Raw genomic sequence first — 26,004 nt, 5'->3', positions numbered from 1 at the left:
AAACGCTCCCGTTTTCCATCTGCTGTCCAAATTAAGATTTTCAATCCTTCTCTTTCTCTCTCTCAACAGCGAAAACATCAAACACTCTCCACACTTCACTTTCCTCTCAGACAATTTTCGCTCGGTGAAGTCTGAGATTTCAAAGCCTTCTCGATTATAAGAATCGAAGGTATTAATTTTCCGATTCCTTGGGCGTCCACATTCTGCCCTGTAATTCAATTCATTCAGGTTACTTCATATATCAAATTGGGTTTTTATCCCTTTATGGTTTTATGCCAACCTGGGGTTATCGAATTTTCTGAACTTATTTTAGCTAACAATCTGTCTGCGAACTTTCTTGAATGTCTGCGATATATGATTTGATGGATGTTTGAGGAAGTGCCTTGAACTTTATATTTGAAACCATATTTGCAGGGTTAATTTAGTTGATTTCGGTCAATCAGAGTTATATCTTGCAGTCGAGGGGTAATGTTTGTATAGTGTACGATAAAACGAAGTATTGGCAATGAGTAGTTCTAGAAGGTGCTTTGATGTTTGTGAAGATAAAAATAGAGATAGAGTAGTTCGTGGCGATGGAATGGATAGTCTTGATCATGAAATTGTGCAACTCACAAGGGTTTGTTCTAGTCCCCATCCGGGGCTCTGTGCGGCCAGACCTGGCAAGGTGACTTTACCTGTTTCACCAGTGAAAATGTTAGGAGGCAGGGAAGTAAATTATAATGGGAGAGGTAGATTCACTTCAGCTGAGTGCTGTCATGTTTTAAGCCGGTATTTGCCCGTTTATGGTCCTTCAGTAGTAGATAAAATGAGAAGCTGCGCATATGTATCACAGTTCTCTGCTGATGGTTCTCTATTTGTCGCAGGTTTTCAGGTATGGTTTTATTGGTGCATTAGTCTGAGCAAGAGCACTATATAAATCTCATTCAATTATGGTATAAATTTTTTGATCTTCATACAGGATAGCGATATTAGAATATATAATGTTAATCGTGGGTGGAAAGTTCAGAAGGTCATCCGTGCCAAGAGCTTGCGATGGACAGTCACAGATACATCACTTTCGCCGGATCAACGTTTTCTTGTATGTTTGTTTATAGTTATTAGACTGTTCATGACTAACCCCTAGCACGAGAATTATAAATCATATCTACTTCATGTGTTCAAAATTTCCCCCTCATTTTATATTCTGTCATTTTATGTCATTTGCTTAGTTTCTTTCTTTGGAATTGCTAATGAAATGATAATCTCATGCTTTTGTCTTGTTAATTGTTTTTCGTCACTATATCATCATTGGGAGGGTGTCTAGATATTTCACACTGAATTGGAATGCTATACCAAGTTGGATCAAATTTTTGTAAGAGAAGTGAAAAGCGCTTCAATTTGAGGAATATGGAAGCGGTTTATCTTTGACAAAATGTATTTTAATATTTGCAATGAATATAGTATAAGTATAAATTCATTTTTTTCCCAAATAGTAACAATGGAAAAGAAGAATTTATATTTCAACTTGATTTACGATTCTTGGCTAAAAATAAAATGTCTTTTCTTAATTTTTCTTTTTTGAAAATGTCTTTTCTTAATTGAAATGAAAGAAATATAATTATAATTTTTTTTCCTCTAGATAGTAAATAAATAAGAATTAGAATAAATGAATATAATAAGGCAATTTATTTCTAAAATAGACAATTACAGTTTTGAATTTATCTTGTCTTAATTACAGTAAAAAGATACATATTTCATATTGTTCTGATAGTTACTTTTACAGCTACCCAAGTTTGCTGTTGAGAAGTGAGACTAGAGTTTATAATGAACTTCTGGCAATATATATCATGTGTTAACTAGTATTTCAAAAAGGGAATTTAATTAGCTCTCTTCTCTATCTTCTATTCTTTATATGGGGTTTCTTGAAACTTGACAGTTTCTGAACTGCCCTATAAGGTTCTTGCAAGCAGTTGTCTGTTTCAGCTTTCATGACATCTTTATGCTATCATAGTCTATTTTGTCCTTCCAATTTATTTCTTTTCTTTTTAATTATGTATTTCCCAATTCTGGCTTTCTAATCTTGTCTTAAGTTTCTATTTGCAGGTTTATTCTAGTATCTCACCTATTGTTCATATTGTTGATGTTGGATCCGGTACAAAAGAGTCTGTTGCTAATGTTATGGTATGCATTGTTAGTTTTGATGTTTACTTTGGGAAAAAGCACTGAAATCCTCTTGTTTTAGAATTGAAAATGTCTGACAAATTATATAAATTGTGTATGAATGTATCATTACCTTTTTGTGTTTAACTTGATTTCCAATAAACAGTGTTTTAGTATGGACAAAATGATATATTCTTCATACACGGCTCATGCTGCTGGCCTGCCCTTAGTTCACACTATAGGGCTTGTGATTTTGAGCAGGAGCTCGCCGAGCAGATTTTATGCTACAGTTAGTCCATTGAATGAAGGTTATAGTACTAAAATTGAGTGAATATTACAACACCAGACTTATTAAGTTATAGTTGTCATTGTGAAAATATACTTTAAGAAGAAATAAATTCCCTGCAAGTTGTCATATGATGCACTGAAAAGTCTGTGGCTATTTGTATCTCTGTCATATGATGCACTTAAGAGTTTGTATTTATTTGTTTCTCTTATGTCTTCTGCAGGAAATTCATGAAGGTCTAGAATTTTCTTCAAATGTCGATGACTATGATGATTATTCTTTTGGAATCTTCTCTGTTAAATTTTCAACAGATGGGCGAGAACTTGTAGCTGGCAGCAGTGATGATTCAATCTATGTTTATGATCTTGAAACAAAAAAACTAAGCCTTCGAATCGATGCTCATAAGGTTTTAATTAAGCATTTACTTATGATGCTTTATTATCTCTAAAATTCTTCATGATGTTTTATATGCTCAAAAATAAGTTAAATGGGTTACAAAGTCTATCAGATCCAAGGGGCAAGTGTTTAAAGATGTTCAAATATGTTGAACGTTTATATTGTATTCTTTTCCTGCAGTCTGATGTTAATGCTGTATGCTTTGCTGATGAAACCGGCCACCTCATATATTCTGGGAGTGATGATAACCTTTGTAAGGTAAATTGCATTGCCACTTTAGAGTCAATGGAATGATATACTGGTGACCAATTTAAAAAGTGTTGTTTGCATAATTTAGTTAGAGTTGAAAACAAACTCAAAGCCACTGCAGCGAAATTTTATGACTTAGTTATCAGCCAATGTGAATCAATATAAATGTTGAGGATGAAATCTTGTGTGGTGTGTATTGTGTAAAGCATATTGTTGAATTATTTTTTCCATGTTGTCTGATGGCATTGGACTTTGTTTGAGTGAAGTGATTTATGATACTTTTGTTGCATATTTCTCATGCACATTTTAATTATATCTACACTTTCAACCGGCTAATAAGAGTAATTTGCATATTTATTCAACAGTTGAACACAACCTTAGCGTCACTGCAATGGTATTTTTTGACACAATTATGAGTAGATGTGAATCACCAGAAGTGGTGAGGATTAACTTTTGTTGAATTAGTTTTCCGTTTAGGCGTTTAATTTGATGAGGTTGGACTCAGTAGAAGTCGGGTGGTGAATGATACTTTCTTTGCAATATTTTTCATGGACTTTTTAATTTTATGCATATGGAAAATCTACACGGCTACATCATTTGTTTAAGAAGTAGTAGACTATCACGGATCAAACCTGTCTTCTTTGGAGGTCTTTGGGGCCTTGGGAATTAAGTCTTAGGCTCTGTTTGGTAAATGGCTGTTGGCTGATTGGGTTGGCTGTTTGGGTTAGAAGGTATGATTTGTTGATAATATTGGCTGATTGTAGAAAGTTGTTTGATAAATTGGCTGTTTGCTGATAGCTGTTTGATATAATTTCTTTTCTCAAAAAGCTAATTGAAAAGGCTGCTTTGAGTAGCCTTTTGAATTTTAGTATTTTGGAGTTACAAAAAGCTTATTAACTAAACAACTAATAGTGGTTAAATAAGCCAAAATTGGCTGATAGGCTGATTATTTACCAAACAGGGCCTTAGTAGATCTATTGCCCAATGAGGCAATGATAGGTATTCTCCCTTAGCTACTGCATTATTTTGTTGGATTGCAAATATTTCTGCTATTATGGACATATAAAGCATATACTCTGTATTTTAAAAGATTACAGAGTATATTATTATTATAATAAATACTATGCTCCGTTCAGGTTTGGGATAGACGCTGCTTTGCTTCTGAACAGAAAGCAGCTGGGGTCCTTATAGGCCATCTAGAAGGCGTCACATTCATAGACACTCGTGGAGATGGCCGTTATCTTATCTCAAATGGGAAAGATCAGGCACTCAAGCTCTGGGATATCAGAAAAATGTCTTCTAATGTGAATTAGTATGTCTAATTTTCAAATCTCATTGTTTTTTGGAGTCCATTGCTTAGTTCTTAAAGAAATGCATTTCCACTGTAGCATTCCTAGGCCACGAAAGTATGATTGGGATTACAGATGGATGGACTACCCTGAGCATGCAAGAAATAAGAGACATCCACATGACCTGTCATTGACTACATACAAAGGGCATTCAGTCTTGCGTACACTTATACGCTGCTACTTTTCTCCAGCTTATAGGTGGTATTTAATGGCAGTTCTGATGATTGTTCTATATTCTCATTTTAGGGCAATGAATTTTTGTGTAAAAATAATAAAGTGATTCTTGTTTGCTTCTAATTCTTCTCTTTGAGTTTCATCCCATCCAGTGCCTTGATGCATATCAGTTGTTGCTCTGTATTTTTAATTTGAATATAACTCTTGATTAGCTCATGAAAATTGTTTGTTGACCATCCAATTTACCCTGCACAACCTCTTGCTAAGTGCCCAAGTTCTAGGCCTGAGGTCCCCTTTTCACATTGGGTCAAGGCTCTTTGGATAAGTTGTTTATTGCTTCAAGGTTAAATTTTCTGTAATATATTTGAGACATGAAAGTTGTTGAAACATTGCTGTGAATGTATTCTTGGCTTAGCTGTTTTCCACCCTTGTCCTTGGCTCAAGCATACATAATTTTAATGATGTTTAGTAAGTCTTGCATTTCAATGCCAAAGGTCTAGTTTTTATCTTCTACAAGAGGGAGTTTGCCAAATGATTGATGACATGTAAATGATAACATGTTTCAATGTCTACTAATTTTACAGCACAGGGCAAAAGTATGTCTACACTGGATCGACTGATTCTTCTGTTTATATTTATGACCTGGTATGCGGTATGCCTGAGATTTTTGATATCCTAATTTTCTACCCTTGCTACCTATTCATGCTAATTTCTATCCAACCTAGTTTGTGCGAATTTGTTATTGTCATGTGGAGTGGATGAATTCATGGATCTATATGTTTGCTTGTCTTGTAGGTGAGTGGTGCACGAGTTGCAAGGCTAGACTTTCACGAAGCACCCGTACGAGACTGCAATTGGCACCCTTTCCTACCCATGCTAATCAGCTCCTCGTGGGATGGTGTCATCGCTAATTGGGAATTTCCAGGTAACGGGGATAGCCCTGTACCAGTAATGCGGCCCAGAAGATATAGGCAACCACAAATGATATGGTAAGCCATAGCCACTTGTGCATCTCTCTCAGACAACACAAAATGTTTCCAAAATCCTAAAATTTTAGTCTTAATGTAATATGAATTTGTGTACTTTCAAAACGTTTTCTGAATCTTGACAGTATATTTCTTACCAGCCTATGTTTAACATTTACTTGTCCCTGCATACATGTATGTACATACATGTATATATTTATACCAAGGTCTAGTAATAAAAAGTTCATATTCTTGTACTTAATATATGCAGATACCAACTTAGCATAGCATAGAGCTGTATACATCTCTTTGACAAACATCCCTTGTTTTTTTTTTTTTTTTTTTGAGTTCACATCCCTTGTTTATTTAAGTTACATTTTGATGATGTAATTTGCATTAAATTTTGTATCTCTAATTTCTAAAATCTAAAATTTAATAAGAGGCAAGAATGCTAGTCCTTAACGTTAATAATGTTAGTCCTTATCCGGAATAAAAATTGTATTAGTAGTATAAGTTATATTAATTATTGGAATAAGGTCTAAATTGACCACCGAACGAAATGTCCAAATAATGGACCATTTATTGCAAAGGGTCATTTTCATTACAAAGTAGCCAAAAGGGTCATTTTCGTTACAAAGTAGCCAAAACAGAATGGCAATACATTTCTCAGATCATTTTCCAGTTTCATTACAAATGATACTGAGAACAAGATGGTGACAAAGTAGCCAAAATTTGGGGCAGTACAAAAGGATACTTGTGCACTAATTAATAAAAAACATAAGTCTTCAAAATAGAATGGCAATATATAAACTAGTACCATGGGCACTAATCCAAAACATAAGTCTACCTGTGCACTAATAAAAAAAACATAAGCCAATCCTGTGCACAAATCAAAAAACACAAGCCAACTACTAATCCAAACACAGTGCAAACAAGTTTTCTAGAATACCCAGAAGGCAACAACTACTCAATCTATAGAAACAGGGTCATCAGCAGTATTAGTAAACTTTGATTTCTGAATTGCTCTTGTGTAGTACTTTCTCTTCATGATAATTCTCTTTTTTTGGTAACCCTAAAGCCTTTTGTTTTCCTTTTGCCTTATGCATTTGTATGTCTTGAATTTGTGATTCAGTTTCAATCTTAGGTTGAGTATTGATGAAAATTTCTTCTTGTTCTTCCCTTTGTGCATTAATAAGTTATATCTTTGGTTCCATGTTTCTCCTTTGTAAATATGAAACAAATTGTTAGATGTATAAACAAAGTCTTATAATTTCAAAAGGATAATAATAGAGCTACCTGGGGACATCTTCTACTGTTGTGACCACCCACTTGCATATTGTGCAATGAAGCTTTACATGTTTCCTTGATACATGCACTCCATCTTTGGTCATCTCATTGACAGATGTTTTTGAACTCCTAGGGGTAGATTTTTTTTTTTTCAACTCATAGGCAGATTTTTTTCTTCCTATTTTCAACCAAATAGAACTTATTACATACCTGCAAGGTATCACTGTCAGCTGCCATTTCCTGCATGTACATGCCCTAGCCCTTAGATCCACTGAATGCTGATCATAAGCTCCTTTCACTTCAAACAAGTATTCTTCACTTTGATACTCCCTAGTACCCCCTGCTTGTTTCTAAAAAAATAGACAATTTTGCTACAATTGTTGGAGAACAGATTTTGGCACTCCAATTTGTTGCTTGCTGCCTACATTCAAACAATCTAACCATGATCTGTTTTCTCAAAATCTCTAGACAATTTAGCATTGGGTTTTTTCTTGCTTCCAAAATCATAGCATTAAAACTCTCACATACATTATTCACAAGCATGTCACTCTTATGTTCAGTGGAGAAATGTGACCTAGACCATTGTGTATGATGTTTGTCAATCAACCAATTTAATGCTTCAACATCTAAAGCTTTTAACTGCCTAAGTGCTACATTAAATTTGCTCACTGTAGTTGCTCTTGCAGCCATCCGGAGTGCATCCTTGATTGGATTTCCAATAAAACCAGCCAACTTCATATTTCCATACAAGTGCCTAACACAAAACCTATGACTAGCAAGGGAGGAAAACATCTTCAAAAGTTGGAATTAGACCCTTTTGTTTATCAGACATGAAAGTCAAATATTGTTCCGAAGTTTCAGTAATCTGAAGATTTGTTTTGAGCATCTCTACGAACCAACTCCATGACTCTTTGTTTTCTCTTTCCACAATTGCATATGCTATAGGAAACAGACCTTCATTAGCATCAATTGCATATGCTATAGGCAACCATTGATGTAGTGTGTAGGGTGATATGAAAATGGGTGTGTTTTTGTCGTTCCACTGAAGATTGGGACTATGGCGCGTAAAGAGCGGTTACCTAAACTCTAGGCACCAAGGTATTGGAATCCATAAGGATCCAAGTAAATCATATTTTGTTTGAAATTAACAACTAAAATATTTTTGGTAATTTTGGATATAAGAGAATTAAGATTAAATCTAGGAGATAAATCAATTGGAAAAAGTGTGTTAAATTAGGTGTATTACTCTATTGATGCATTAACACTTAGGTTGAGGAAGAACATTTTATCTAGGTTCTTGAGGCAAGCACAAAAAAATCCAAGTTTTCACAAGGATTAGAACAAGGGTTGCCCTATTTCCATGGTGTATCAACCCAAATTGTTGAAGAACAAAAGCTTTGTAAGTCCCAATCTACCCCTATTTTCATAGAAGGGAAATTGAGTTTGAGATTGGAAAGGCTCAAGTCTTCCATCCAATTCCCATTGTGATGAAAGGCTTTCCAAAGACAAAAAATAATCACTGCGCAATAACTATTGAAAGATAAATAAAACCAAACTCAAACTCAAGAACCCTAGGTGGGTGTTCATCCCCTTTATGCAATAATTACATAGCTAGCATCAATAGAAGTAATAACCACCTAATCTAACCCAAATAGAGGACTACTCACTCATTTGGAAGGTAAGCGTAGCAATTTCAAGTAAAGAAACCATAAATATGCAATAAATGTAAAGAAGAGAGAAGATGAAGAAATAAACCACTTTGGTATTAAATGAAGGAGAAGATTTGGTGAGATCCACTCCAAATCTTCAATACAAAGCTCTAAAATGTGTAAGTATTGTAGATCTAAACTAGGCTAGGCTATTTTGCTTTAAGGAAATGAAAGAGAACTAGTCTAAGCTATCTAGGGTTCCAATTTGGGCACAAAATGCAGAAAATCAGCTTAAATACTAAACAGAGTACGCAGCACACGGTCGTGTGGTGTCGTTATTGAACAGAAATTCTACGGGGACAAACAGCCACTCACAAGGCCGTGTGGGTGGCCGTGTGAGGTTATTTTTCATGCTTTTCCTCCTGCTTCGCGTTCCGCTGCTCTGATCATCCTTGAGTGAAATCTTAGCTTCCAAAATTGTTCCAATATGCTCCAAGAAGCCTCCTATTGACTCTTTGTGACCCACTTTATCTAAAAACATCAAACCACACAAACAAGTCATAGATTCCACTCAAATTAAAGCACTTTGTTAGCAAAAATGGTTAAAGTATGGGGTAAAAAGGGGTCAAGAATTAAAGGTATCAACTATCCACACCTATGATTGGTCTACAATATTTAAATCCCTCCTTGCATGTTTCCGAACATATATATACTTTTAACAGTCTCTTGTTACCAGCTTCATCCATCAGGTCAGATAACTTAACAAGGCAAGTAGTTTTGGGATTTGTCTTCTCTATTTCTTTGCAATAACTCCAAATTTTATTGAAGTCCAAAGTTGATTGTCCTTGGACCTTAGACCTAGCTATTGACAAAGCTTTGTATGCCTGCCTTTTATTTATGTGAAAATGATTAGTTGTGCAAGTTGTCTCCATAAACTCTTCCATTCTCCATTAACTATTGCTTGCAATCTATTTTTTCCATCGCTTAGCTACCAATGAGGAAGTGACCATTCTATTCTCATTTGACCAAACACAGTTAGCATGTTCATCATTAAATGAACTAATTCTCTAGCACAATTCATCATTATCCCTTCTTAAAGTTACCTTCCATTTGCAGCCATCTTGTGTACAGATTGATACACACCTAATTTTATCATTTTTGATAAACTTCAACTCTTTCCCATTTGTCACAGCACAACTTTGCACAGCTTCTTTGAATTCAGCTTTGTCTTTAAATGTTCTTCCAAGCCACAAAGTAGGAGGGGTTGGATGGTTTTGCTCAACGGGAGGCTTCACAGAATCCCACACATTTCTCTCAACCTCACCATCACTCCCTAGTAGAGGTGTTTCATCTGACAAGTTCAATTCAGAATTCATTTCTGCTTGGACATCATCCTCATGTTCTACATCACTATCAATATAGTTCTCAAAGTCGTAGTCATCATCATTATACTCTTCATACTCACTGCCACTAAAGTTTTCATCAACTGAAAGTAATTCATCTTCAGATTCTCCTATTTCCCCTACATAACCATCTTCAATGCACTCATCATCATAACCTTCCACAATTGGGAGAACTCATACTTCAACTATTTTTGGCCTAATATTTGTGTTGGCTAACTTACAAGTTTCATTATCTGAGAACAACTCCACTAAGACATATTCAGTATTTGAAAAGAACCAAAACTTGTCTTCCTTATACCCCAATTCGCCAAACTTCTCTTTCAATGTCATTGTTAGAGATATAGGGTGTTAGTTGAGAAATCTACTCTTAGCCCTAGGTTTTAGTGTTAGGAGTCTATGGCTAGGGTTAGTTCTACACTTGTATAAATAGCTCTATCTCTTGTACATATACACACAGAATATATACGAATACTAGTTGAGTTTTCTAGTTAGTTTATTGTTTAACATGGTATTAGAGCCCAGTGGGCATTGATTTGCGCAAGGAGGTGACGCTGCCGGAGGAAGCAGAGCATCCAACGGAGCCATCACGCGCCGCCATGTACCAGCGCGTGGAGGCGCGTGAGGCCTTTTCCAACGACCTTTTCAACGAAAAATTGGTTCGTTCGACTCGTGGGGTTGTGCAGAATATTACTTCAGATGAGCTGTGCCACACTTGTTCGGATGAGTTGGTTTGCTTTGACATTGATGGGGTAGAAGCAGAGGGATGTTTGGTTTTCTTTCTTGAGAAAATGGAGGTTTGTGAACAGTGTAGAGGGGTGGCCAGAGTGTATGGTTTCCACCTGTGAAAGGTGCTTTGAAAGTGGTGCGAGAAGCGGACCTGAGGCAGTAGGTTTGCGTTGGATCATGGATGATTAAGGATGAAGCTATTAAGGAATAATTGGGTAATGGATTTTTGTGTTCGGTTGGTTTATTTTGTTTTATTTTATTTTGGGAGGTTGTTTTGATTTGATTTGGTCTTTAAGTTTAGTTTTTGAGTTGTTTGGTTTGTCGTGTAAATAAGTCTTGAGGGCTTGTGTTTGGTTTATCGTTTTGTTGCTGCTTGTTTAAGTTAATTTAATATGAGGTTAGTATCATATTTGGAGCAGTGCCAGGGCGTGAGAGTTGAGGCAGTCCTTGTACAGGGGTGTTGTAGTGATGGGCAGCACAGGTGCCAGGGGTGGTATGGACCTGACATATGTCGCGGCTATTGTGGAAGGCCGACGGCTGAAGGAGGAACTAGTTTGTGTGCACGCAACAAGAAAACGAGAAAATGCTGGTGCTAGGCAGCGGTGATAAGGGTTTGTGGAGTGAGAGGTCGGTGCGCTGTAGTTGTGGTGTTTGGCCTGGTTTGTAACTTTTTGTAAGCTTTGTTGGTGCGACAAGGTGCATTGTGGACTGACTTGGCACAAAATGATTCGAAGGTTCAAGTGGTTCAATACTTAAATGTGGAGCCTTATGGTTCGTGTGATACATATGTAACAAGTCGGGCATGATTGAAATTTATGTTCCAACTTGAGGGGGTGTTAGAGATATAGGGTGTTAGTTGAGAAATATACTCTTAGCCCTATGTTTTAGTGTTAGGAGTCTGTGGCTAGGGTTAATTCTACACTTGTATAAATAGCTTTACTCTCCTGTACATATACACACAGAATATATACGAATACTAGTTGAGTTTTCTAGTTAGTTTATTGTTTAACAGTCATAAAGCCCCATTCATCTGAATCTATATCACTAAAACTCTTAGTTTGACCTCCCAAGTATCTTGGTGGAATACTTTGTCCTATCCTACCCCCATGCCTTATATTAAGAGTGAATTTGTATTCTTCTTGTCCACCTATTGTAACCAGAGAAATTAAAAACCAAAATATTATGTTAGGAACTTACTATGCTAATCTATTTAACTCTTTTTAGCTCTATTTAGCTCTAACAAAGTTATTTTATTCCTAACAAAGCTTAGATAACTTTTTAGCAGCATAACAGTACACAAGACATACTTTTAGGCACATTTGGTCAAAAGTAGATGCATACAAAAATATAAATAACATACCACACCTACAAAAAAGATAAAGCTAACCAACATTGTCTCACATTTATGTGCAGTGGAACCCACTACTTTCCACTGGTTTTAAGCAACCAACTCAGTGCATATACAATGTCTTTCTAGCTAATAACAATCCTATTTAATAAAAAAACAACACATTTGACGAATAACCCAGGTCCTCACAATGTCATTCTCTTTAGTCCCCATTGAACATGTACAATAACCTAGGTCTCCACCACATGCAAAACAATATTCTTTGTATACAATAAACACACATGCACGAGGTCATATATATATATATATATATATAGACGCATAAAGAACTGACAACAAAAAAATAAGGACTCGTACATGTATTGTAGTTGCAAACGCCATCATTTCTTCGTGAACCCATTACAAATAGTAGCCACGTTTACAAATTTATGTTGAACACTGATGTAGGGTTATGCTTCTTGATCGAAATACAGATGCTTTCTCACCTTTTCAATCATTGATTTTCGGATTAGGGTTAGATATTGGGGATTTTGGGATGGAGGTTTTGTGTCGGAGGGGAAATTCATCTAAGAGGGTATATGAAAATGGACATACGAGATGACCAATAAAGTGAAATTACAAAGTTGTCCTCAGATTTTTTGCCTTACAACCGGTTGTTTCACTTAGGACCAAATTGTGTAAAAAAAAAAAGCATAGTTGGGGACTAAATTGAGGAATTTTGGTAGTCAAGGACCAAATCGGTGAAATCCTTATAGTAGAGGGACCAAATCGGTAATAAACTCTTTATTTATTTGTTTTCAAGTATAATCAATAAACCATGCTTGTTCTCTTGAGTGTGTTTTCACCTCTAGTCCTAAAATATATAATAATTTTTGAGATATTTCTAGATAGCTTTGAAAGGAGTTGAGAAGTTTATGTTAGAAGGATGAGGATATGAAGATCTTATTTTATATATTGATTTAAATAAGATTTTAAAGATAATTTTATTATTTATATTTTATATTTAATTAATTTTAGTATATTTATATTAGGACTAGAGAACTTAGTTAATAAAATTAAGTATAATTAAGCTTATTAGTTATATTTACTTAAATAAATAAGTTGAATGGGTCCCACTTGTTTAGAATTCTTAATTACACTTTGCTTTGTTTTATTTTATTTGTTTTGCTATGTGTATATTTAGTACTTTATTTTATTTATCTTTTTGTTTTGTTTACGAACATCAAGCAGCGAAACGGAAAGGCTAAAAAGCTTTAAGCACATTCACGAACAGAGCGCATGAACTAGCGAAGTGGAAGGAGAGAAGTTCCGCGCAAAATTCTTGAATAAATTTGAATTTGAAGATGAAGCTGTTAGAGAAATTAGCCCTTTGATGTGGTAAGAGTAGTGGTTTTTTGAGAAATTGTTGATTTGGAACTCTATAAAACGAGAGCTATTTTGATGTATTTTCGCAGATTGTTCCTTTCATATTCTTAGTATTTTAGAATAGTTTTGCTCTATGTTTGACTAGATTTTCTTAATTATGATTCAAGGGATTGAAGTTTTAGTTGTGAATTTAGGGAGGTTTTATTTCAATTAATTTGTTGGGTTCATATACTTCTATACCTTTAAAGTTAATTTTCTAGGAAGATTGATAATAAATTAAATTGACAACTTAGTTTGTTATTGTTTTCTTATTGATATCTATGAGTTTATGATCCGTAATCGTCATAAACAATTAGACCGAGTAGTTTGTATTAATTATATTGTCGTGATTAGTACATAAAGGACTGGATGACTAAGTTACAGGTTGTAGCTATCCCAATTTGTGATTTAGGCTTAGCTATTTTCCATTAAGTGTAATTATGTTATTGGGTGAATATGGAACGCTATCGTCCCCAGTTTATTCAATAACAATTCTTGGTTTGAATGCTTAATTTGAATCAATTAATTCAGGGAAATCAAAGGCTAATTATGGCTATCTTAATTAGTTTTTGGTTAAGTACGTGAATCTAAACATTATTTGTAGAGTCAATGATCTAAGTCACATCAACATTTCTTTTTCCTTGAATCAAAATTCAACGTCCTTGAATTTATTTCAAACTATTTTTCCCACTTTGAGTCTTTCTAATTTAAGAAACAAGTCTTATTAGTTCTCTTGGGATTCGATCTGATCTTGCGACTACTACAAATTAGTTGATTGAGCCATTATTAATTTTATAGGGCTTCAATAACCTTGCCACTAAGATCCATCATTTGTTATTTCTGGTGATGAAGGAAAGTGGGATGTCTGACACTGATGGAAGAACGACTATAGAATGCATCCACTGGTGGAAATGTTAAGTGCTACTAGAAGGCATAAATACTTTAGAAGTGCTCTCCAACTACAACAACTTGACTATTACTGTTGCTTTTCGCCACTTCGCGGTGGGTGATGATTTCTTAGCATTTGGGAAGAACATCAATGAGATATTGAAGACGATTGAAGAGAAAAAAGAAGGAAGCAAGAAGAAGAGAAAAAGAAACGAGAAGAGATATAGTGATTTTGTAATGTTCATTTATGTTTTAAGTATTTTTGCCACTAGAATGTAAACTATAATGGCTTGTTGAGTAATGAAAATTTTAGTGTGTGTTGAGTTTTTATTTTTAAGTTATTTAATTTTTAAATTTCCTTAAAAAGTTTATAATATAAGGGTTTTCCTCTCTAGCTCTGTCTAGGGTTTTGCCTTCTTCCTAGGGTTTATCTAGGGTTTCGCCGTTTTCTTACTTCCTTCCGGTGGTTCCGGTCATTTTCTCTGGCTCTCTTGGCCAAGTGCTCTGCATGGCTACGGCATCGACGACTGAGGGGGTGGCTGGTGTCACTGCTCGATGGGCAAACATGGTGTTAGAGGACAAGGAGGTAGCTTTCGAGCCGGCTGCTGTGGATGCGGTAGCAATTGGGGAGGGCGCAGTCGAGACTTGGCCTCTTGTGGGTCGGTTCTTGACTTCAAAGCTTGTGAAACTAGAATATATGAGACAGGTTATGGCGTCTGTCTGGAATCTTGCCAAGGGCGTTCAAGTCACGGAATTGCAACCTAATCTTTTCATGTTTGTTTTCTTTCACGCCTCGGATATGCATTACGTCATAGACGAGGGGCCTTGGTCTTTTGAGAATTATACGCTGATCTGTGGCCAAGTGAAGGATGGGGTGTTGTCGGTTGATGTGCCCCTTGATTCAGTCGATATGTGGGTTCAGCTCCATGATCTCCCCTTTGGGTACACGTCTGCACTAATCCAGGAACAGATTGGGAATTATCTTGGGACCTTCGTGAGGGGGGTGACCGGTTCGCTGGGGCACCATAGCTCGATTTCTATCGCATTCGGGTGTCCATGCTGGTGCATAAGCCTATCAAACGCAGATTGAAGCTGCTAAAGCGAGATAAGACGTGGGGTTGGGTCTCGTTTAAGTATGAATGTCTGCATGGATTATGTTTTTTCTGCGGTATGTTGGGGCACACTCATAAGTTCTGTTTGAAGTCAAGGGAGGTGAGTATTCCAATGGAGCAGTATCCTTTCGGGGCGGAGTTACGGGCGGGGATGGGCCGGGGGCCTCGGGCTGTTGGAGAGAGTTGGTTGGTGGTGGTTGGGGGTGCACCACGTTCGGAAGGGGAGTGTAGGTCTGCTGCCAGTGGTCACAACGGTGGTGCAGCTGTTATGGCTACGATTGATCTGAGGGGTGTGGATGAAGGGGTGGTTGCGGTGGCGAAGCGCCGTCGTGAAGTACAGGCCACCGGGGTTCGAAGGCGGGGCAGTGGTGGGAATGATGTCGTCATGTCGGAGGTTCCAAAAAACTTGCTTGCGCGGCGGGTACTGGTTCCCAGTCCCGCCCATCATCATGAGTATCATTAGCTAGAACTGTTAGGGGTTGGGGAGTCCTCGAACAGTTCGTGAGTTATTGGGCTTAGTGTCCAAGCAACGCCCCATGTTTGTGTTTCTGATTGAGATTAAGGCGAGAGCGGAGACGGTGGAGTTTTTGTGAGTTAGGTTGGGTTTCGAAGGTTTGCTGTGTGTGGAGAGGTCTGGAATGGGTGGTGGTCTCACGCTATTTTGGCGTGATAGGGATGTAGTGATGTTGTGAGTTTTAGTGGTGAGTGAATGTGGAATGGAAGGTGTTAAAACGAAGAGTCAATACTCCCCGAGTGTTGTGTCTCTCAAGGATGACAAATTTGAGTGAATTGGTGTTGGCATTTAGGATGTTAAGATGTAAGAGTTACAAGAACTAGCTAAGAACAAGAGAATAATAAGCATAGGTTTAAAGGGTACAAAACAAATTGAAAAGGGATAAGGGGGTGTGTGACTTAGATAGTCCAAACGATTGATTATCCAAAGGGAATGTGGAAATGAGTTTCGGGAATGAACTCGGGAGTCACGGTATAAATACCAAGTGATGTCACACTTGGACTCTCAATCCTCATTCGGTTGAGGCATTTAATCGAACACCTTGCCTACCACTCCTCTCGGACCTCATCCTTTCGGATAGAGGGCGGAGATGTAGATGAGTTGGACTCCTGAGAGGCCGCTATCGCGCACACACTCACTTTCCTAGAGTCTACTATCTATTCCGGCCGGAAATAGAAGCAAAGCACAAAGAACTTTAACCACACAAGACTAAACCCACTTCATCATTTTCACATTCATATGACAAAATTCAAGCATCAATCATAAGATCTAACATGGGGCACACACACCCCTCAACTAATCTACTCAAGCATTATCAAATCAAAGATAAAAAAAGGAGAAAATAGACAAAGCAAATAAATTAAAAATTCAATCTTTTAAGATCAAGAGTTGAGTATTATACTTAAGAAACTATTGAGCTACTCCATCTTCCTCTTCATCCTTCATCTTCAATCTCTAGGAAACTAATCTAATCTAATCTATTCTAAAGAAAGAAAATGGGGATTTCCCCCAAAGGGGAGAAAACTAAAGGAAGATTAGGTCTAAGAATGGGGGGGGGGGGGTTGTCTTGAAAAATCCTATCAAGGCCCTTTAAATAGCCTCCGCAACCACGCGTGTGGGCGTGCGTGGCAGCATTCCAGTACGCGACCACGCGTGTGGGCAACATGGACCTGAAATTTGCTTCTGTTGTCTTCTTCTAAGTTGTAACTCTCGACGATGCGGTTCCATAGCAACTTGCCTCGCCTCATTTGGACATTCCTAGCTCCGGTTATGCTTGTTTTACTGAGGTGTCGCCGGAATGCCTTGCGAAATTTTAGATTTGTGCAAATTATATAGAAACACATGCAATTAGTCCGTAGACCTATATGCAATGAAATTTTCCTAATCTAACAAGTTTTTAGGCCTAATGGACATCTAATATAGCATATTTCACACCTAAATTACCCCTTAAACACGGCTACTTTTGGCACTTATCATGCTACATCGATCCTGGGCTATTCATAGAACTAAATTGATGTGGAGGTGTCTTTACCAAACAAACCAGTGTATCGTTTAACATGTTAATATGTTTTTCCGGAACGAGCAAGGCGCACACAATCCTAGGAGTTGCTTCGTCATCTCTGGGGTCAATCCACCTTACCATGGGTTGTTCTCGGGGACTTTAACGACTTGACTTGCCAGTCTGAGAAGAGAGGCCCTCATTTACACCCGAATACTCTTGTGCAGGGGTTTACTGATGCGTTGCATGACTGTCGCCTCATGGACTTGGGTATGGTTGGTAACCGGTTTAGATGGGAACGGGGCCGCAGAACAGAAGCGTGGGTCCAAGAACGTTTGGACAGGGTGATAGCCACACTTGAGTGGTTATAGTTGTTCGAGGATGCGGTAGTATGTAATCTCCTGACTCTAACTTCGGATCACAGCGCTATTCACCCACTGGTGCTGGAGTCGTCCACGCCGCGACCTACTCGTCGAACTTTCAGGTTTGAGTCAGCCTGGTTGTATGATGAGGGTTGCATGGCGGTTGTGGAGCGGGCCTGGGGTCTTAGTACTGGCCTCTCGTTTCAACAGTGGATCTCGGGCTGCGGCCAACAGATGTGGAAATGGGGAGGGGCTCACTTCAGTAAGTTTAGCTGGCGTATTACTACACTACGTAGCCGGCTTGATGTTCTTCGTGAGGTTAGATCGCCTGGGGCCTTGGCTGAGTACTCGAGGTTGGAGTCCGAACTGCTATTACTACTTGCTCAGGAAGAAACTTTTTGGCGGCAAAGATCGAAGCAATTGTGGTTGAAGGAGGATGATAGAAATACGAAGTTTTTTCATAAGTCGGCCACTGCTAGGAGACGGCACAATCAGCTCTTGAGGCTAAAGGATCTTAACGGTGTCTGGACAGAAGATCCCGGCCTTAATGATGAGGTCCTCAGGTACTTAACTAAAATCTTCACGTCAGCCACTCCTAGCGTACCGTTATTCCACAATGTGCGTAGTCGCGTCTTGGAGGAGATGAATACGAGGCTACTACGTCCATTCACGGCTGAGGAGGTTAAGTTGGCTTTGTTTGATATGGCTCCTGAGAAATCGCCCGGACTGGATGGTATGACTCCTGTGTTCTGCCAGCGGTTTTGGTCGATGGTGGGGCATGATTTATCCTGTTTCGTTTTGAATTGCCTACACACGCGCATTTTGCCACATTGTCCTAATTCCGAAAAAGAAAGTGCCTGAAACAGTTGCTGACTTGCGACCGATTGCCCTTTTTAATGTGGCATACAAGGTGCTAGCTAAAGTGGTTGCTAACCAGATGAAAGAAGTGCTAGATTGTATAATCTCCCCGAGCCAAAGTGCGTTTGTAAAAGATAAGACTTCTATCGAATAACATTATTTTGGCTTGGAAAGTTGGGCACTACCTGAAGCGTTCTCGCCAAGGGGTTCGCGGATGGGCGGCACTGAAGCTTGACATGGCCAAGGCGTATGATAAGATGGAGTGGTCCTTTTTGGAGGGCATGCTAGTGGCAATGGGCTTTCATCAGACTTGGGTCCAGATAGTGTTGATGTGCGTTACCACGATTCATTATAACGTTACGGTTAACGGCAAGTCGGTTGGTATTGTAACCCCAACTAGGGGTATCAGGCAAAGAGACCCACTCTCTCCATATCTTTTTATTATTTGCGCGGAAGGCCTCTCGCTTTTATTCAAGCAAGCAGAGTCTAGAGGAGATATCTATGGTATTAAGGTCGCTAGGGGTGCGCCCTCCATCTCTCACCTCTTATTCGCTGATGCTACCCTTCTATTTTTCAAAGCTAATCAACGGGAGAGTCAGTCAGTCAAAGATGTCTTAGACTTGTGACGAAGCATGTTTTACGTGGTGTTGAGCTGTCAAAAGATGTGTGTGTTAAAACGGAAAGTCAATGATTCTCCGAGTGTCGGTCCCGAAGGAAGGACGTGGAGGTGTATCAAGTGTTCGAACGTTCACGTGATTGAGTCATGTAGTAGATCTGAGCGTGGTGAATGACGATTTGAGAGTAAAAAGGTTCATAAGGTTTGTGTGAGAGAAATGGGTAAAAACAAGTATAAATAAATGTATGTAAACAAGTAGGGATTGGATCGTGCTCATCTATGTTGCATCCTGGTGTGTCTAAGGTGATGGATAAACGAAGCAAAGATGTTGGCTATTCAGGGGTGTGTCTTCTTAGTCCTCTTCCACCTTTGTGTACTAAGGCTTCTTAGACTTAGGAATGCCTTCAAGCATCCAAAGTTCTAAAAGAAATTTTATCAAAAACTTTAGCTACACACCTTCCCACTATTCTTAAGAAGTCCATAGGATCTATGATTGTTACAAAGCTTCAATCCTAACTCTAATCAAAGACATGAAAGAGTCAAGAGCTCAATCTCTCATCTAGATTGGGCAAATCCAAACAAGATATCATCAAAACAACAATCAATAGACAAGAATAGATATTCCAACAATCCAAGCATTTAAATCCAAAATAAGATATAAGATCATCACACTAGCAACATATCTTCACACAATCCAGATCTCTAGATTAACCTAGCCACACATGATAAGTAATTCAAGACAATAGCTAATTCAATCCAAGAACAAAATAATAAAATAGATTAAGATGGAATAGAAATCACCTAGATTTGAAGTGATCCTTCAATCCAAGCTTGTTGTCTTCTACAAAGAAAATCCTCTAAACTAGCTAAACTATTCTAAGAAATATGGAAAAACTCTCCTAAATGATCCTAGAAATTATCCAAAGTGAACCCCCCTCTGAAATTCTATCAAGGGGGTTTAAATAGTCTCCGAATTGTAGCCCTAGGAGAAATTTCGCGCAGTGTCCTCTACACGCCCCTCCACACGCGTGTGGCTGTGCGTGGATGGCTACTGGAACGTGGCCACGCGCACCACCACGCGTGTGGAGGTCCTCTTGGGTCCTTCGGGGCTCCAGACTTGCTTGGTTCGTTCCTTAAGCTCGGTTTTCGTTCCTATTGGCTCCCGGGACTCCTGTATCATCTCAATTTATGCTAAAGGTAGGTTTGCGTGCGATTAGTGCATTTAAAGCATATTTGATCACAATTTTATCATGTTAGGATACTAAAAACGTTACAAAGCACCCTAATATGTACTCAAATAATGGGTATCTTGGGAGCTTATCAAGTTTCCACACTTTACTTCTTGCTTGCCCTCAAGCAAGACAATCTACTATTAAGCACATAAGCTTCCGAGATACCTATTAATACAATACAAAGCTCTTGGTAAATCAAAATGGTGGGTGTCTAAGACTATTGAAATGGAAGAAATCTTTCGTGTTATCTACAAAGGATTTTGGTCAGATGTCATTAACTCAAGGAATATTTTCGGGAAGTAAAAACCTTTCGTAGATAAACAATTAAAACAAAGGGTCACACTTCTCACACCATTCGCAAGCATGCAATTCCAAAGTTTTGGGTTCACCTTTCATTTAATCAGGGCCTCTAGTCGATCCCACTAGTGGGAACGATGTGCACTAGTTAATCAACCTTTCCAGCCTTAGATGCCAAAGCCCAAAGATAAAATAAGTGAGGGTAGGGGCATGGACCACTCACCGCTTTTGGCTTAGTGCGGTCCCTCTTTTCTTCTAACTTCCTAGGATAACGTCATCGAGCCACCCGACTTCACATGGAGCTCCATGCTTTTTCGAAGACAGTGCAATGGGTACCCGAATCCTAGCAAAGAGGCTCACCTCATCTCTTATTTTCTCAATTCCTGGGATCCTTTTATGTGAACAACCGACTCCAGATAAAGCTTTTTTGCTTACTGAAAGACTATGGTTGAACGCAACCCAGCGAATTGGCTTTCCTCAATTTTTAATCTCGGTGATTGGCCTTTTGCCTTTTCAACTTTTCTCCATGCAACCCCTCATGCCTTTTTCTTTTTGGAATTAAGGGATTTTTCTCTCTTAAGCTTACCAATAGGCTCACCTTTTGCCCCATGCCCTACCAAGGTTAGTTCAATTCCGGGTCTCGCTAAAATTTATCTTTCTCAAATTAAAAAGTGCACACTCCCACTTCGAGAGATCCTTGACTAAGGTCCTACGTAAATAAGAGGCGAACATCATGCAAGCAGGCAAGAATATAAACTTATTTGGCTCTAAACACTCTCATGGGTGCGAAAAGTAACTTCCTCAAAGATATTTCAAGAATAAAAAAATTTTGGGCATCTAGTCAAAATTCTCTCTAGATAACACAAATAATAGCTCTCTTTTCACATTGGAAATACACCCGTTTATCATTCCCAAGAGCTCATCTTTCCAAGTCTAAGCAGATAAGCATATAAAGCACAAAGTGCGTCTTTTCCACACATTAAAATAAACATCGTCCTCGATGTTTCCATATAGTATAGGGTAAAGGAACAAATAGGGATTCTATGGATTAGTCAAATAAGAAATCCCTTTCCGCACTTTGGAAATTGCTCTGGGATATAGGGTATATTCTAATGAACCTATATAACATGGTAAGCTCAAAACGCATACACAAAGCTATATAAACAAATTTTCCACACTTTAAAAATAAAAAATGGGGCTTAAAATAGAAAAGGGATAAGAGGTTAAACCAAGTATGCATCCCTCTTTCCACACTTTAGCTTCCATCATAGGTCGGCCTCCGTTATCAATGCTCTATACAAAAGAAATGGAGACACAATATACAAAAGGGTTTCAGGAGAACTATTCAATTATTCTAAACTGGATAGAAAATAAAAGCAAGATAATAAGAAGTAGATAGATTAACATTAAACTATTTAATCAAAGCAAAATTATTCAAATAAACTAGCAAATATTAAAGTGCATAAAAAGTAAAGCAATTCAAGAGTAAAAAGCATAAAACATAATAATAAAGCGAATAAAAATAAAGTAAAGAAATTAAAATGGCGGAACCCCACACGTAGGGAACCTAATGTTTTGATGGGTCAACGACCAAATGGTAACCAAAGTTTGTCAGATTGCATTGTCAAAAATCAGGATTCAGGGTCGAGAGGATGAATGTGGCATTACTGATCACCGAAGGATGGAGGACGGAACTGTCTAGCAAATTGAGCCTGAAGCTCCTGGATCATCCTAGCATTCTCCTCAACTGCTCTTCTCATACGAAGAAGCTCTTCATTCTGACTTGCTTGGAATGCCAGGAATTGCTCGTCCTGCCTATCCTGTAGCGCAAATACGGACGTGAACTGTCCTTCTTGCCATGCTCGCTGCTCGCGCCAATAATCCATCTGTTCATCATGGAGCTGCCTTTGGAAAGCTTGAGATGCCTCCCAATCCATTGAAGTAGAGCCATCATTGTAACCCCGATAAGTCTAAGGGTCGGAAAATATATCTTTAGGCTATGACATTCATAAGATGATCTCCCGATATGTCAAGGGAATTTTTATACGGAGGTATAGTTGTCATTAAGCTGCGATCGTTCGTGCCGGTCACGAACCGTAAAATTTTCGAGGACGAATTTTCAGCTCGGATTTCCTTAAAAATTGATGATTAGGCATGTTATGACTAAGTATGAACTTCCTGCTTAGTTAAGTTGAAATTGGATGAGCTATAAGGGTCGAAATTTATTTCTGATCGTACACCGCGAAATTTCCGCAGTGTACCGAACCTAGCCCATTTTGGAGCTTTTGACTGGAATAAATTTGTGGTTTCGAAAATTATTCTTTCTGGATTATTTTCCACCGAAACTTTATCTGTTTGGACCACAACTGATATGTTGTGGAGATATTTTATTATTTTATTATTTTTTTCCTAAAGCTTATCCCATAAGTTGGGATTAAATATAAAAGGAATTTTTTTTCCCTTTTCTTCCCCAAATGCCAAAAAGAGAGAGAGAGAGGTGTGATCATCTTCCACCATTTTTTCTTCCAAAGTTCCATAGCCAAATCCTTCTAAACTTCCAATTTATTCGGTAAGATTCCAATTTTATTCGGTAGAAAGCTTTGTATTCCTTCCTAGGTTATGAATCTATGCTTAGTTTCTTGATATTTGATGTTTTGGTGTTGATTTGGACCTAGGGTTTTAAGGTGAAAGTTGGGGAAAGGATCCAAAATTGCTTCCTAAGGTGTTAGAAATCCTTTACAAGGTAAGGAATTCCCTTAAGTTGGAATTAGTCACTTGAATTTGGATAATTGATTTTTGGTTGAAATATGGTGTTTTTGAGCTTTGGAAATATTTTTTTATACATGTTCATAGCTTGGATATGCATGTATATGTTATATTTATGTCCATATAGGCTTATACTTGTGAAAATAGTGAAAGGAAATCAGGGTAGATTCTGGCAGTAACTTCCGAAATTTATTGGGAAACATTGGTAAGGTATTTTGATCCTATTTTTTTTAGACATGTAGTTCTATAAGTGTAGAACCCGCATATAAAATTTCATAATGATCGGAGTAGTGGAAGTATGGTTTTCGAATTNCTTTAAGTGCCCTTGCCCAGTGGTCGTTATATTATATTATATTGTTAGAGCGAAGTCTATTCGCCGTTATGCCGTCATGTTGGGATAAGGAGAGGTGCCCACGGGAAGGCTTGAGTGCCACGGCCCGGGGTTGGGATAAGGGAGGAACCTACGGGAGGGCTGGAGTGCCATGGCCCGAGGTTGTAGGCCTCACTCTTACTATATGAAACTAAGGAAGTTTTAAAAATGAGTAAAGAGTTACTCTGTAACGTCTTTGAGAAAGAAATGATTTTGTCTTACGAGACGAGTGGATTTTGATTCACTGAACGATATACTATTTTCCAAATGATTATGTTTTCAAACCTTTGTCTACTTTTGAGTGACATCGGATTTCCTTACTTAGCCGTCGCGCTAACTGCACTTCAATGTGTTTCTTATCAGTTGCAGATTAGTGTGGGCCCCTGTAGCCGATGAGCTCGGAATAGAAGGGAAGTACAGGTTGAGGTCTACTCTTTGATGTAGACAGGGATTGTTATTAATGTTATAAGTTTAGCCTGTGCACTTAGAGTGGAGTTTGTCAAAGAGGTGATAGAATTCACTCTAGGTGTGGCGGTAGCACCCGGTTTTCTGTTGATATGATGTAAGCTTCCGCAGCGTTTTATTACGGATTTTGTAATAAATGTAAGAGTTGAAAATTGGGGTGTTACAATCATGCTGTGCACTAGGCTCGCCATGCTCCTGCGCTGCGGCATTATCATTCCCCTCATTATCATTCTCTTCATCCTCCTCATCAGTCTCATCATCAACCTCCAAATCAGGGGCATCATCCCCTCCCAACTTGAGGTACATCGCAAAGAACTCGCTCACTGAGAAAGCAACCATGGGTCCATCGTCTCTCTCTTCTAGAAGACGGTTTCCTAGACCCAAACCCTGGCATAGTCGAGTAACAAAAGGTCCTATGAAGATTGTTTGTACCTTTTTCTTCAGTTGGGTTTGAAGCCATTTCCGTGCTTGAATGCCCATGTTAATGCTAACTCGGTTCTCCATGCACCACAGATAGAAAAGATCCTGCCTGTAAACTTTATTCTTGTTGGTGGTCCTTCCTGAGAGGTTTACTGCAAAAGCCAATTAGATGGCTTTTAGAGAGTTTCTGGTGATGAGCTTTGCTTTTAAGTTGGAGGAGTTGTATGTTACATTGTTGGTAATGCTTTTCCAGTAGGCGACAACAACTGCATCCGAATCAAAATCGGCTTTGAAATCCCTGAAATACGGCATAGATATGTCAACGGCATCGTGAAATCCAAGAGCAATACCCAAAGTGTTAACCGAGATATTGTAGTGATTTCCAAACAACCGAAATGAGATTGACTCCCTTGCATCATTGGCCTCTTTCTTGATGTCCAATGTGGCCAAAAACTCATAAGTGACCGGTGAGTAGGTCGGGCCTCGCCATTCGAATAATTGGCGTAGTTGGGGATGCCTTATCAATCGATTCACTTCTTCCAAGCAACCAAATTCTATTAAAACGTTATCCTCAAAGAATCGGCCCACACTTAATTGCTTGCTTTTGTATACGTCCACTAAAGCACACTCAGGAGGCGTTAGGTGTTTTAAAGATCTTGCGCCTCGCTCTTGAGGAGCTTGTGGAACTTCCGGTTGGTTTCGTAAGGGTTGGGGTCGAGCTCTCGACCGACTGGATTCGCCGTGATCATGGTTGGATTTCTTGGCCATTTCCTTAGATCTTTCCATCCTACAAAATTTAGAAATTAATACTCATGGTAATCAGTTTTATGCAACTATCATTCGAATAAAACTCCAATGAATTTAGGTAAAATTCTTGTCAAGATAGGGAATTTCGGAACACATAGGGGATAAGGATTTTTGAAAATTTTGCCATAGTTTCCCCTATATTTTGATCAATTCTAGCATGAAAATATTAACAATATTATTCCACTATCACACACATGCATAATTTCATCATAAGATAATTCAATTTGATAGTCAAATAAGAAGTCAACTCAAAAAGTCAAGAATTTCAAAAAGTCAACTTCATCTTCTTCCCCAAATTTGAAAATTAGGGTTTAAAGGTGAATTTTAAATTTGACAAAGTAGCATATGTAAAATCAAATTGATGGCATATAATAGTTCTATAACAATTTTACACATCATTCAAGCATCAATTTCATAATCTAGA

At 38.2% G+C, this 26,004-nt stretch overlaps 1 protein-coding gene across 3 annotated transcripts; it reads left to right on the top strand.

The window, feature by feature from the left end:
- On the top strand, window positions 1–5,820 carry LOC116016915 (LEC14B homolog). 3 transcript variants are annotated; one of them, XM_031257368.1, is made up of 10 exons: window positions 1–169; window positions 415–871; window positions 959–1,078; window positions 2,083–2,160; window positions 2,649–2,831; window positions 3,002–3,079; window positions 4,207–4,382; window positions 4,459–4,617; window positions 5,178–5,245; window positions 5,389–5,820. In XM_031257368.1, the coding sequence occupies exons 2-10, from the start codon at window positions 506–508 to the stop codon at window positions 5,502–5,504; spliced, it is 1,344 nt and encodes a 447-aa protein (XP_031113228.1). In that variant the 5' UTR covers window positions 1–169; window positions 415–505; the 3' UTR covers window positions 5,505–5,820. The 3 variants fall into 3 exon arrangements, with proteins under 3 accessions (XP_031113228.1, XP_031113225.1, XP_031113226.1); XM_031257365.1 differs by having other exon boundaries at window positions 2–169; window positions 5,178–5,238; window positions 5,389–5,815; XM_031257366.1 differs by having other exon boundaries at window positions 2–228; window positions 5,178–5,238; window positions 5,389–5,815.
- Window positions 5,821–26,004: the final 20,184 nt, after the last annotated feature.

The sequence above is a fragment of the Ipomoea triloba genome, chromosome 4 (genome assembly GCF_003576645.1).
Source record: "Ipomoea triloba cultivar NCNSP0323 chromosome 4, ASM357664v1".
NCBI lineage: Eukaryota > Viridiplantae > Streptophyta > Magnoliopsida > Solanales > Convolvulaceae > Ipomoea > Ipomoea triloba.
The sequence above is the reverse complement of the archived record's forward strand: the minus strand, read 5'-3'. Positions and strand labels throughout refer to the sequence as shown.

Excerpts from the sequence above, each read along its gene's own strand:
- LOC116016915 (XM_031257365.1), top strand. The coding sequence starts at position 506 with ATGAGTAGTTCTAGAAGGTGCTTTGATGTTTGTGAAGATAAAAATAGA. Across the intron at positions 4,383-4,458 it reads ATGTCTTCTAATGTGAATTA|CATTCCTAGGCCACGAAAGT; the intron begins GTATGTCTAATT and ends TTTCCACTGTAG. Across the intron at positions 4,618-5,177 it reads TACTTTTCTCCAGCTTATAG|CACAGGGCAAAAGTATGTCT; the intron begins GTGGTATTTAAT and ends CTAATTTTACAG.